Here is a 14,186-nt window from a genome sequence, read left to right as displayed (position 1 = left end):
GAACCAACTGAGCCACCCAGGTGCCCCCAAAAGGCAAGTCTTTTATTTATTTATTTTTTTTTTTAAAGATTTTATTTATTTATTTGAGAGAGAGAGAATGAGATACAGAGAGCATGAGAGGGAGGAGGGTCAGAGGGAGAAGCAGACTCCCCACCGAGCAGGGAGCCCAATGCGGGACTCGATCCCGGGACTCTGGGATCATGACCTGAGCCGAAGGCAGTTGCTTAACCAACTGAGCCACCCAGGCACCCCCTAACCCTCAGTATTTTAAAGATTTTATTTATTTATTTGAGACAGAGAGAATGAGAGAGAGCACATGAGAGGGGGGAGCGTCAGAGGGAGAAGCAGACTCCCTGCCGAGCAGGGAGCCCGATGCGGGACTCGATCCCGGGACTCCAGGGTCATGACCTGAGCCGAAGGCAGTCGCCCAACCGACTGAGCCACCCAGGCGCCCAAGGCAAGTCTTTTAAATCGGAATGAAAGACATTCTGCCTCTGAGGTCCCAGTCGCAACTTGGTGTGTGTGCTACCCGTTTAGTTATCAAGTCCGGCCTGTGGATACTCTCAACCCCACATTTCCTGCCCCCTCGCTTCAGCCACGGGGATCTTTTCAAAAAGTGGCTTTCGGAACTCTGGTTTCTCTTCAGATCATGTACCTGTTTCACCTTTTAAAGTGTGGCTTTCATCAAGTCACTGCCGTATGGGGACCTTCGGCGTCTTCCTAGAGCTGCTGCTGCAAGGATGTCTTGGGCCTCCTTCCATGCAAGAGGGTGCCCCTGCCACCCCACTGCCTTTTCACCAGAAGACACTGGGCTCCTCCCACGTCCGATCCTCGCACCATCTCTGCATGTTCTCTCGGCCCCGTGGCTCTGTAGGGTCAGCCCTCAGCTCTTGGCTCGGCTACTCTTTCCTTCAGACTACACATGCATTCTTCAGGGCAAACTTCTTTGACAACTCAGACTCATTAGGGACTTCTACCATTCACTCTCTCTTAGCACCCCACTCATTTGGAGAACACAGCCACATTTTAACTAATCAATTATTTCTGTGAGAACCTATTTAATATCTGCCTTCATCCCCTGCCTATAATCTCTAACAGAACAAGACTTTCTTTGTCATGTTCATCATCATATCCCAAGCATCTAGCATAGGAACTGGCCTACAGAAGGCACTTTTTAAATATTTATGGAGTAAATAAATGAATGAAGATAAATATGTATATATGATCTGAATACCCTGCTATTTAAACAGGCTAACAACTCTACAACAAATATACAGGAAATTATTTTCATATTTTCCTTTAAAGGGTAGAGGGACGGGGTAATAGAAACTCAGATTTATTTATTTAATCAAAGGTAAAAACAAAAAAGAATGCCATATTCTATTCTATTTTCTATTGGCTTATTAGGAAACAGTATCTTTGTTCAAGTCCTCTGAGTGGATTCATTAAAGACCCTCTTTATCACTGTTCTTGACTCTATTTGATGAATGTCACCAATACATCCATGATAACCACCTTACAAAATACAAAAGAGCCTCAGCTTTCAAATGGATAATAAAGTCCAAAGGCAACAGGATTTAAAACATTCCTCCTGGATAGAAAACAATCACACATAATTGTCCAAAAATTACCTGTACTGCTGGTTGGCTTCCAAGGGCCATGCCCTTTTATCTAAAAAGTAACAACAAACAGACTGTTTACACAGTCAAATGATTGATTTGGGGCAAGTCATGGAAACTTCTCGAACCTGTTTTCTTGCCTATAAAATGGAGCTAATTCCTTCTCCTCTACTGCCCTGTGCCAGAGATAATTCCTTCTACTTCTTAAAAATACTAGATGGATGTAATCATTCTTTTTTTTTTTAAAAAAAAGATTTTTTATTTGAGAGAGAGAGAATGAGAGAGAGCACATGAGAGGGGGGAGGGCCAGAGGGAGAAGCAGACTCCCTGCCGAGCAGGGAGCCCGATGCAGGACTCGATCCAGGGACTCCAGGATCATGACCTGAGCCGAAGGCAGTCGCTTAGCCAACTGAGCCACCCAGGCGCCCGATGTAATCATTCTTAATTATTAACCATAAAAATGTCACACAAACACATTATTATCACTAATTATAATTTCATATCACAAAGATCTGACAAAATTCAAACAGAAATAGAATTTGGCAGATAAAAGTAAGAGGAGCACAATAATTCTTTCTGCAGACCTTCCTTTGTTACTAACTATAAATACCTGCAAATCCTGTGAGTTTTTTTTACTGACTGAAGTGGTCACACAACAGAGAAGCTCAGGGGTTCCCATCAACCTTAATGTGCAGATTTTTTTCAACATTTGTCAAAAGGGGGAATGTAATCATTTCTAATAGGTCTCAGAAAGAAGTGTATAGGACAGGAACTAATAAAGGGGCACAACACACATAAAGACATGGCTTCTTCCACACAAGAGGGAAAAGCCCAGTGATGCTAGCTGCTAAATAAATATTTCAGAGTGTTACAGCTCAAAAATATTAGAATCAATTTACACACAGAACCAATTGGTTTTTAAATTAAGTATCTGGGTTTGAGGTCCGAGTGGTTTAATCTTTAAGTGGATTAGAAAGAGAAACCAGTATGCCCATTTCACCAATATAACTTTGCTGTCTATTGCCTGTCCTGAGACATTCAGACATAGCAGGTATGCTCTTGAAGTCCACATGTTTCAAGTTCTATCAGGAACTCTTAAAAGGCTTCCAAAGCAGGAGGCTCGGTGGCTCAGTTGGTTGAGTGTCCAATTCTTGATTTCAGCTCAGGTCTTGATCTCAGGGTCGTGGGATCGAGCCCCACAACAGGCTCTGCACTGAGCGTGGAGCCTGCTTAAGATTCTCTCCCTCTCCCTCTGCCCGTCCCCACCCCACTTACATGCTCTCTCTCCCTCTCTCTCTCTCATTCTCAAAAAAAAAAAAAGGCTTCCAAACCAGATGCTTTATTTCTATATGAACAAGGGAGGAAACTTTCTACCCACCTCAACATGTAGAACAAATTCTGCTGAATTCGTGCCATCTGTGACCTCCAAGAATATGTCATCCTGAAGTCTCTCAGATCCATCATGCTGATACCTGTGGGGATGATATTTGCCACTAGCCCCTCAAGGCCACTGTGACAGTAGATGTCTGACTCAAAAGCTCCTCCATGGCTTTGGCCACATGGTCAATAAATGAATAACAAAAAAAAACATAATCATGAAGTCACATACTTAAATACTCAAGTGTCCCTGAATGTAAAAAATTTGCTCCACCCTGGAAAAATGTGTTGTATGCATTCATAATTTGTCCCTCAATCCAAAATCAGTCCTTCAAGTTGCCACTGTGGCAATGGGAACCAGTTGGTGTAGTTCTGCTTACTTATGTAACACAAGGCTGGGGCCAGGGGGTGATTGAGACAGACAGTAGACAGGTAAAAGTGGGACACTGTGAATCTTGATGAGCCCCCTCCTCCCTTACTTTTAAGTCTAATCTTTCTGCTTGTGTTTTTGATCTATTCAGCTCTTCTCTAAAACTCTGATCTATGAATTATTTATTGCCTCTCTCCTGCCATTTACCCTCTTCTTTTTACTAGTTCTCTTTCACTCAACCTATAAAGATTTTCGAATCTCTCCAGACTTAAAAATATTTTTCCTTGATTTAGCTTTGGCCCTACTTTCCTTTAATTTTCAGTCAAGTTTTATAACAGAACTGTCTAATTCAAGACTTTTCATCTACTCTCCAACACTACGTGGCAAGTTCTAAACAGCTGTTGAATTGAGCCAAATTTTTAGCTTATTGATGATTTGTTCAAGATAGGAAATAAGCCCTAGGAAATAAAATTAAAAGTTACATAAAAATAGTATATTGAGGGGCGCCTGGGTGGCTCAGTTGGTTGAGCATCCAACTCTTGGTTTTGGCTCCAGTCATGATCTCAGGGTCCTGGGATCAAGCCCTTGCTTGGGGCTCACACTCAGGGGGGAATCTGTTTGAGATTCTCTAACCCCCACCCTGCTCATGCGTTCTCTCTCTCTCAAATAAATAAATCTTAAAAAAAAAAGTATATCAAACATATATAAAACTTACATATGAAAAAATCCCGGGGCTAAAAGGTATTTTACTCAGGACTAGGCTCACCCATACACTGGGTAGGGACTCAGGTTTGGGTTCCATTCCATTCCAGTTTGGAATCCAGAATGGGATTCCATTCCAATGGTGAAGAAGGTCCACCTCCTAACCCCAGTATCCCTCCCACACTGCCTCCTATGCTCCCTGATATTTTCATCAAAAATAGGTATGTGATAATGTACTAATCCTATCTTACCATGCTAATACCCCTAAAAGGGCCAAGTGGAATCTAGGAGTACACATCCAAAGGCATGGCTATGGAATCAAACAGAATTTTCAAAACCAGACTCCTCCACATACTGGCTGAGTGACTTCAACCTCTTAGTTTCTTCAACTATAACATGAGAATACAACCATCTACCTTGTCAGGCTTGATTACTATAAAGATTAAATGGGGGGGGGGAACATAATGGTAAGTCTATTGAAGAGTCCTTGAATTATATGCGCTGGCAGATACTAGTACTTTTTTTTCTATCCATCATTCACTCCCTAGTAAGAATTATCTAAACAGAGCTCTTGTTCTAACATGTAACTAAGAGCTGAGAACCCTAAAAAGAAGGAAATTTTAATGAGAATAGGAGTGAGTAGTGAAAAAATGTCAAGATATTGGAGACCATGAATAAACTTAACTAAACTAAATTTCAGATGAAATTGATCTTCCTATGCACATCCAAGCTCCTAGTCAACTTTCAAGTGTGGAATTAAGCATTTGATGTCTAATACCTTCTGAAAGGTCAAAATTCCCATTTACAATTTGAACTTATAAATAATAAGTCAACTAGTATATCTGTCTACCTGATCTGTGCTTTTGAGTACCTTGCATTGCTTTACAGAGAAGGCATTTTATGAAATTCTGTAATTTTGCGGTTATAGAACTGCAGTAGGTAGAAGAAATGAAAGACCTCAAGGTGAGGGGAACTGCTGTAGGACCTTGAGAAATGAATTGCTCTCTCTCTGACTGTCAGAAAACCAAGTACTACTCCATACCTTCCCAGCCTACCCTACATGTTTGCCTACAAGTCCCTTCCCAGTAGAATGGAATAAAAATTTACATTAAAGATACTGATCAGGGGCGCCTGGGTGGCTCAGTTGTTAAGCGTCTGCCTTCGGCTCAGGTCATGATCCCGGGGTCCTGGGATTGAGCCCCACATCGGGCTCCCTGCTCCTCAGGAAGCTTTCTTCTCCCTCTCCCTCTGCATCCCCCTGCTTGTGTTCCTGCTCTCACTATCTCTCTCTGTCAAATAAATTAAAAAAATCTTTAAGAATAAATAAATAAATAGATAAATAGATAAATAAATAAATAAATAAAGATACTGATCAACAGAATTTTATCCCAGAGTTTCCACGGTTGTGAAATTGGCTGTTCTTAAAGCCAAGTTCAACTATATAGGTTAGCCATATAGATCATTTCAGTCTATATCTAGTTTGGCTACTATCTCTTGTGATATGTACAGTTGCAGCAAATTTAATATTCACGGTAATTAATTTCTGTTGTTCAAATATCCAAAAAGTCATTCCCACTGGTACAAGCCAGATGGAAAGAAAATGTCTGGAGGGAAATTACAAATTTGTCATTTCTAATTTTCAACTGACCCTTGAAAGTATTAATTGGCATGCTGGCACCGCTGAAAAAGTTGAACAAACTTCTTTCTCTTACTCTGCCTCACAACTGATCCAGATGAAGGCCAAAGCATATCAAAAAATAAATCCAGGAAATGTTCTAACCTAACTTTTAAGGCACGGAGGTCTCCCCAAGAAAATGTGCCTCCTGTGTTTAGAGGAAATCCATCCAGCTCCACCCTTCCACACTGAGGCAATCTTTGCAGGGAGAGGCAGATGTTGTCCAGTTCGGTATCCACATCAGAAACCAGAATGTTCTCTGTGCTGATGACACATTGACCTCCCTCAGTCACTCTCAGGGCATTGGTAAACACCTAAAAAGAAGGAAGAAAACATTCGAAGTCTTGTTCCATGAACTATCCCTGAAAACTGAGCTCATTAAATAAATAGAAAACTTCTGGTACCACCTTCACATGCATGTCAATTAATTTTTTAAGGATGTGGTAAAGGGGACAAGTTCATAGCTGAACCTTTTGGCTAAAAAATATTTTTTACGAAACATTTCCAATTCTAAGCATTGAGGTATACAAAGAAGCAAGGCAGATTCATAACCGTGAAAGTATCTACGTTTCATTTACCTCAGACCCCCTTAGAGTGGAAACAGCAACCAAACTAGTTCCTATTGGTGCTAAATAAAGAAAATAGTAACATCCATCATCATGTCCACACCCACCATTGCTGGATACATATATACCTTCACCTAGACAACGAACAACAATTATATCAAATTCCCCTAGAGGAAAGAATCCATCCCTTTTTTTCACCCTAAAAATTCTTAAAGATTTGGGAAATTGTTTGGAGCTTCTAAGTGTCAATTATAATGAGTATTTTACAGATGGAAGTAGAGCAGAAGACTGGAGATTGAAGATTCCACAAGATATATTTTATTCAAACATCAGACAAATAATGAAGCTATAAAGATAACTTTTGATGACCGAAAAACCCACTACTCAACCAACAATTCATTTGAAAGTAAAAAGCAAGTAAGAAGGGCTTGGGATATTTTACTGTACATTGGGACTTGGCAAGACGTGTTCTGTGGTCAAATAAGGCTTGAGAACAGTCATGTACAATATCTTCACCTTGGAGATTTCTAAGGCGTGTAAGTATATTCAGCTTTCTGAGGTCCTGCAGTAGAAACATTGGTGAACTTTGTTTAGCCTATCATTCTCCCAAATTCATATTACTACACAGAAGTAAAAGCAAGCAGATAGAGTTAGGGTACCAATCATGGGCTCTGAAGGTCCCCTTGCAAAAGGTCTGAGGTGAGTGCCTCACCCATGTGAGGATACAGCATTCTTGAAGGAAGAAGCCACACTCTTCAGACCAGCTGCCACTCCCAGAAAGGAGAATGTTCCTGAGGAAAAAGCTGGGCGGGGGTGGGGGGGGTAGGAGATAGGCAGAAGAAAGGGAAGTGAGCAAGGAGAAGTCACAGTCTCCAGTCAGAGCCCTGCTCTATCCTCCTGCCCACCAGGGCGCAGCTGCCCCAAGGCAGCCCCCCTGGGTCATGGGAATTTCGAGACCAACCACCCTGAGACACTTGCCTTCTAGTCTTCAATAAACTACCTCTACTAGCAAAGGAAAACATAAAACAAGACTTCTCTTCTCTCCCTACAATGACTCTCACCCCCATCCTTCCCACATGCCTTACTCCTACATTTTTACTGTTTGAAGGAGAAAGAAAGAATATTCCTATTAAAAGAGGAGCATTATTTCTGAAACAAGGTCCATATCTGCTAGCCTCATTGATTTCCAAGTTGCATCAATTAATACCTCGAGTTGCTAATGTTCCAAGGGATATACTCTGCTATACTCTGGGGTTTTAAAATATATATGCATTTTAAGGCAGCTTTCAAAAAATAAAAGCATAAGGCTAATTTGCCCCAGCTCATTTCATCACTAACTTTTCAGTCTCTGCCCAAACCTAGTACTTAGGTTTTGGGGCTTTCCTGTGAGCATCACATTAAGATCACCTCATGGTTATTACTCAACTCAGATATCTGTGGGCATTTCATGCCAGGAAACCACTCGCGTGTCTGGTTTCACTAGAGCTACTCATTTTTTAATTTTATTTTTAATGTTCTCAGTTCTCTAAGGTATGATTTCATTTGTCCCATACAGTATAGGAAAAAGAAGCCACTATGCCACGTTAGCCCTGAGTCCTCAGAACTATTCCAGCTACCTTCAGATGAGAGAGGTAACTGTTCACTTCACCATTTCTAGTTTTCTCGTTTTCTCCACAGATCATTTTTCTCTAGCAAGACGTTTGGGTTGCGTTGCATAAAACACTACTTCTCTCCATGATTGTTTTAGAAAAAGCTTTGGCTTCTTTAGATGCTGGGCTAGTTCAGGGCATGTATCTCATACACAGAAAAGAATGGTCTGAATAAGATCTCATCAAATTAACAGACATTCTAAACTGTTTCTTCCACAGGGAATGTGATCTGGTCCCTGACAGGGAAGGACTCAAAGAATATAGTTCAGATTCTCTTGTCTTTTGTGTGAGCCCTTTGGCGCATCTTCTGCCAAAAATGGCAAGTTCCAAGGTCTGAGGGGGCAGGCCAGCGATGTAAATGAGTGTGCTCAGCTGGGTGGGGCCTTTGGAGCCTGGAGAGCAGGCCCAGGCAGCTGCTGCTGGGGGTAAGTGAGTTCACTGTTCCTAGAGTTCCCAAATTTTCAAGAGAAGCCAGAAAGCCAGACTTGATATGAAACTTCCTGATGTGTAAATGTTGGCAACTCATTAATTAAAAGTATTGTTTGGCTCTATCAGAACAGTTCTGTGGGTTGGGTAAGCCCCTTGGTCCCTCAGACTGAGACCTCTGCCCTCCAACTTCGGGCAGATGTAGAGATGGGGAGGAGGGAGCTGGAAAGAGAGCCTCAGGGCTCCCAGCTGTCCTCCAGGTAGGTACCTGGAAGGTGACCTCTTTCCTTAGGGATGAGACATGTCTGGGTTCTCATGCCTCTGCTTGCTACCTTGTCTTTCCACTTCTGAGGGGAAAATTAGCCCAAGAATAGCCACACAAGTTAAGTCTAACCCTCTGATGGGGTTTGGAACAAACTTTCATTATGAAGTCCAGCCTCACAGATAAGATGCACAAGGTAACATCATCTTTGTAGTTCAGTTTTAATAAGAGACCCAACTGTTTGACCATTTATGTCAACACTGGGGCTGGGATGGGAGAGGATAAAAGAACCCATCTTAAGTCATTTGAAAAATTAAGCGAGCATAGAGTTGGCCTGCAATGAGAGTAAATAAGTCCTTCCGGTTGCTAAGAGACCCATAACTTAATCCCTTTCCCCTGATCAGCATGTGAGACTTAGCGGAAAGGAAAGAGGTTTTGATAAAGCTTTGAAAATAATGCCAAATTCAGCAACTGGAAAATCTCACCTTTTAGACAGAAAGACCCTTGGGAGGTGAAAGACTCCCCTCCCCAAACTTTTTTTCCTACACTGTAGCTGAAAAATTAAAAAGTTCTGGAAAATAGCCTAAAGAAAAGTTAGCATTTCCACTAAGTCTTCAAGTCTTTCTTTTCTTTCCTTAGGTCTTCCCGCCTCTTTATCTTTCACATCAAACATCGTACATACCTCAGGAACTTGATTGTCCACTGGAAGAATTGTAATGTTAAAGCAGATCCCATGCAAAGTGCCACCATGTTGGTTACTGATGGAAAAGGCAAACTGGACATGTCCTGGATGGAGGCCTATATCTCTCATGGGTGGCATGTAGGCCACTTTCATGTGGTTCACAGCATGCTGCAAAGCAAATCAAGATGGACACGTGGGTGCCCATCTGCAAGGATCAGAGACTTTCAGAGAGCTAGGTCTCCGAGACCCATCATGTTGACATCCAACACTGGAAATGCCAACATCATCACTTTGAAGAGTCCAAAAAGTTCTATTTTATAAATCGCTTTTTCTAAAACCAGGAGGGAAAAGAACAAAGAAATTAAGTAAATATGTCAAGTGCTTGACACCAGCCAACTCTATAAAAGACAGGAGATGTGAATTTCAACCCAGCTCCACCACAAATTAGCTGTGTGATATTGGTCAAGTTACTTAAACTTGTGAGGCCTCTGTTTCCTTATCACTACAATAAATAAAATAATAAAATAATAGTACTAAGCACATGGGGTTTACATACTCATTTGCATCATCTAACTACAGTGAGATTAGGCAGAATTAGCCCTACGGACAGGGGTAGTTGCTGCCTAAGTATTCATCACCATTACTGTGACTCTCAGGGGAGTATTCAGAGAAGAGTCCACAGGAAGGGGGAGAAGGTTGGTGAAGAATTTGGGATGGTAGTAGGTATTGTAAGTTGAATGTGTTCCCCCAAAAAAGATATGTTGAGGTCCTAACCTCTAGTACCTCAAAATATGACCTTATTTGGGAATGGGGTTGTTGCAGCTGTAATCAGTTAAGATAAAGTGTAGTCACACTGAAGGGTGAGCCCTTCATGAAATATAACTTGTGTCCTCATAAGAAGAGAGAGACATGTAGAGAGAAGACAGCCATAGGATGACAGAGGCAGAATGAAGTGATGATCCACAAGCCAAAGAAGGTCAAAGAGTCCAAAGAAGAGGCAAGGAAGGGTTCCCCTACAGGGTTTCAGAAAATTGCGACCCTGACAACACCTTTACTTCAGACTTCCAGCCTCCAGAACTTCGAGACAGTAAGTCTGTTATTTTAAGCCACTCAGTTTGTGGTACCTACGGCAGCCCTAGGAAACTAATACGGTAGGATCTAGACTACTTGAATGTGTTAGAATAAAACCGTAGGCACCAGGTCTGTAAATCAGAGCCCTGCTACTGGTAAAATGATGCAAAAAAGCTGTGCTGAATTATAACAAGATTTTGAAATCATATCCAGCCCAATGAAGCATTGTCAAGTAGATGGCACATGCTAAATAAAAGTCTGCAAGCAGAAAGAACGTAGACATCAAGCATTTGATACTTTTGACGTATGTCAAAGGCCATCATTCTCAAGTGCAACACTAGGAGTGTCATCCCTTCTCTCAGAAGACACCTCCATCATGTTGGGTCAACATTTCAGCATAGCATCATACCTGAGTGAATGATCTCAGCCCCGGGGCTGCAGGATTTTTGGTCAGCTTTGGAATGCTATCGACCATAAACAATTTCCCAGCATCCAGATGTCTAAAGAGAGATACAGGAGAACACATCAGCTAATTTTCCAGGCAAGAAACATTAAGTCAAAGAGCCTGCAACCAAATTTTCTAAAGCTACAAATGCTCATTGCAAGAAGAAATCAAATGTTCCATCTTCATATTCTCTCTTGCGGGGGTGGGGGTGGGGGTGGGGGTGGTTCTAGCCTTCTGTCCAGAATCATCAATGCCATTCTTATGACTGCAGAAACTATGTACAGAATTTTCTATTTTGATTTCATGAAAGTGAATCATTCTTCTCATCCTAAAAAATGTTTTCTTGCTATCATGTACATGACACAAGCCTCAGGTATATTCATGCCACTTTTCTGATTGGGATTATAGAATATGACCATTTTGTGTCCTGCAATATCTGAAAATAGTGTTATAAAGATAAAATAAATTTTTTTAAAAAAGACAAAAATAACATTCTCTTTAGAAAAAAAGGAATGTTGTATGAAAAAAAAAGATTAAAGACTATTTTAAGCTTACCTAAGCTGAAGACACTATAAGTGGCAGGTCACTTACCAATTAATACAGCTTTTGAAGGGAGGTATGAAATAAGTTTGAGATTACAGTAAATGCGGAATTGAATACAAGTTCATGTCTGACCAACAGAGCAACTGAACCACAGTACTGTACATGGACACTTGCAACTCAGTCCTTGGACACAACCCTCAACAAATAGCCCAGGTGATGACTTCTCAAGAGATACCTGTGGCCGAAAGAGAAAAATGGAGGTGTCGTTATCGTGTAGAGAAGCTCCCTGTCATATTCTGTATCTATATAATGTAGATGTTTCTTAGTTATGTAGGCCACCTCAGTTTCCTTGACAACCAAATGCCGAGAAACTCCAGGAGCCTCTTTTGGAAGCTGGTCATCCACTGGAGTGATATGGATGGTCACCACCTGGAAAGAAATTACCTGTGCCATTAATTTGAAATACCAAAGGACACCAAAGAAAACACCCCACAATCACCCAGTCATGGTTAAGATGCTTTTCAAAAACTCCCATTTGTAATATACTTCCACTGAAATGATTCAGGAGCTATTAAGAACATGGGCCAAAAATGGAACATTCTTACCCACTTAATGTTATATTTTAAGAATAGAATTATCACAATTATAGTTAATGCAGCCATGAATGCTATAGAACAAGCACATAATACACAAAATATGTTCCTGATTTTATTTCTACTTCTCCCTTGCACCAACAACCTGTGCTTTCTCTCACTACCATCCTCCACTCAGTCATTGATCCTAGAAACCTTGTCATGACTTTTGGTTCCTTCCTCTCCACTGACACATAACACATCTCCAAGTCCCAGAGTTTCTGCTTACCAAATTTCCTATGCCATGACCACACCCTGCCCCCACCCCAACTGTCATTCCCACTCTTACTGGTCTAGCTCCAGCTCTCATCGTTGTTTCCCTACATTATTGCAACAGCTTCCTGTAAGCCCTAACTCCAATACCTAATCTAGACTTTACATATCTCTAGTCTTCTCTTTAAAAAAAAAAAAAAATGCAAGTCAAATCAGTTATTCCTCTCCCCAAAAAAACTAAAGAACCACTCGGGAGGGATTAAATTATTCAAGCTCCTCAGCATAGCACCCAAGACCTCCATGGTTTAGACACACTCTATTTTTCAACTTTATCTTGTATCACCTTTCAACATTAACCCAGGACGCTAGATGAGCACAAGATACCAGGCTGTAGTTATCAAGCAGGTCTCTATGCTCTGGATCATGCTGTTCCTTCAATCTGCAATGCTTTTCTCCTGCTTTCTCCAGCAACTTGAGGCTTTCTTACCCTGGAGGGTTCTTCTTAAAACTTTGCCCAATTTCTTGGGGTTCCTGCGTGGCTCAGTCAGTTAAGCGTTCAACTCTTAATTTTGGCTCAGAATTATTTTTGAATTTTGCTTATCCCTCAACAAACATTATTATTTTGTATTGCCTTGTATTAATTTTCAGTAGTTCACATGTTGGTCTCTCCTAGACTAAAATATCCACAAAGGGAGAATCATAGCCTAGTGCAAACCATGTGGAATTTGTCAGTGGACAGACAGTTAAAATGCAGAGTATACCACTCAGTAGTTATTAATCTTGAACAAGTCACTCGACCTTTTTGGGTGTCAGTTTTATTGGTTCGTTAAGTGTAACAACAACAATCTCACAGAGTTGCTTTGAGAATCAAATATCACCACGTAGATAAATATCTGGCACACAGTAGGTGCTCAATAAATATTATGTTCATTTCCATTGCTCCACAAAAACTGGTATCCTATTTTGTAGACAGGGAGATACTTCATCAGTGTTCGCTAACTCAGTCAAAATGGCCTATTTGTGATTTTTTTAATTCTTAAAATCATACTCACAGGTTTGGGATCATGTAAGAGGACAAGGCAACTTTGCCAAACAGCTTTTATCATCACATTTATTTTTTTTCCAATAATCCATAACTGGTAGCGAGAAGGCAATTACTAACTCTTTCTCAAAATGGGACATTTGTTTGGCATCACGGATCTTTGCACAGCTTGATGCGTGAGAGTATTCTTACTCTGGTTCTAATTATTTTAATATTGTTACCAAAGCACAGATCAGCAATGCCAGTTTTGTCTACAATAATGGTGTTCACAATACTTAATTTGACAATGAAGAAAATTCCTTTGTAAATTGATGTACAAAGCAAAAACTAAAGCATGGTTAAGCTTTTTGATGATAAAGCCTGGGACATCAGCTCAGTCACCTACAAGCTAAGCTCCCTGAGGCAGATAATTTTACTCCTTTGGGGCTCAGTTTTTCTCTCTAGTAGCACAGTGAGTACCCAGTAGTAGGTGCTCAATTAATTAATTCCCTGTCTTCATCCTTCATTACTTTTACAAAAGCATACAACATATTTACTACTCCATTATGAAGCATTTCAATAATTAAAAACTAAAGCCAGTTATCAAAATAAAAGAACACAATGACAGTCATTTCTCCAGTCTCCTGGAGTCTGTGTCACAATTTTTTTTCCAATTACAGTTTTTTTGCTAATCTACAAAGTTCAGAAATTCTCTATGGGACCTCCCAGCCATAGTGTGCATCAGCGAGGCTCCACTTAATTGAAAAACTGGATTTAATATGGAAACAATAGTTATTGTGCCTTCAAAGAGACCATTTTCCATGCTAATTTATTCTCCAATGTGTTCTTTGTGTAAAAAGAATGTACAAGCATGCTTTTCTATACCCCTGTAGTAATTCTTGGTGGGCACATTTTTCAACATGCTTTATGATC

General features: G+C 40.7%; 1 protein-coding gene across 1 annotated transcript in view; it reads right to left on the bottom strand.

Annotated features, from left to right (window-relative positions):
* The window catches only part of FREM1 (FRAS1 related extracellular matrix 1), a 236,825-nt gene that overhangs the window by 93,844 nt on the left and 128,795 nt on the right, over positions 1-14,186 (bottom strand). The window contains exons 14-18 of the mRNA XM_034987965.1: positions 11,623-11,816; positions 10,809-10,899; positions 9,329-9,496; positions 5,849-6,057; positions 2,998-3,091 (exon numbers count right to left, since the gene is read on the bottom strand). Coding sequence (XP_034843856.1) covers positions 2,998-3,091; positions 5,849-6,057; positions 9,329-9,496; positions 10,809-10,899; positions 11,623-11,816 — 756 coding nt within the window. The remainder of the gene's footprint in view (positions 1-2,997; positions 3,092-5,848; positions 6,058-9,328; positions 9,497-10,808; positions 10,900-11,622; positions 11,817-14,186) is intronic.

This window comes from Mirounga leonina, unplaced genomic scaffold (assembly GCF_011800145.1).
Source record: "Mirounga leonina isolate KUSES-001 unplaced genomic scaffold, KU_Mleo_1.0 Mir_447, whole genome shotgun sequence".
Classification (NCBI taxonomy): Eukaryota; Metazoa; Chordata; class Mammalia; order Carnivora; family Phocidae; genus Mirounga; species Mirounga leonina.
The sequence above is the reverse complement of the archived record's forward strand: the minus strand, read 5'-3'. Positions and strand labels throughout refer to the sequence as shown.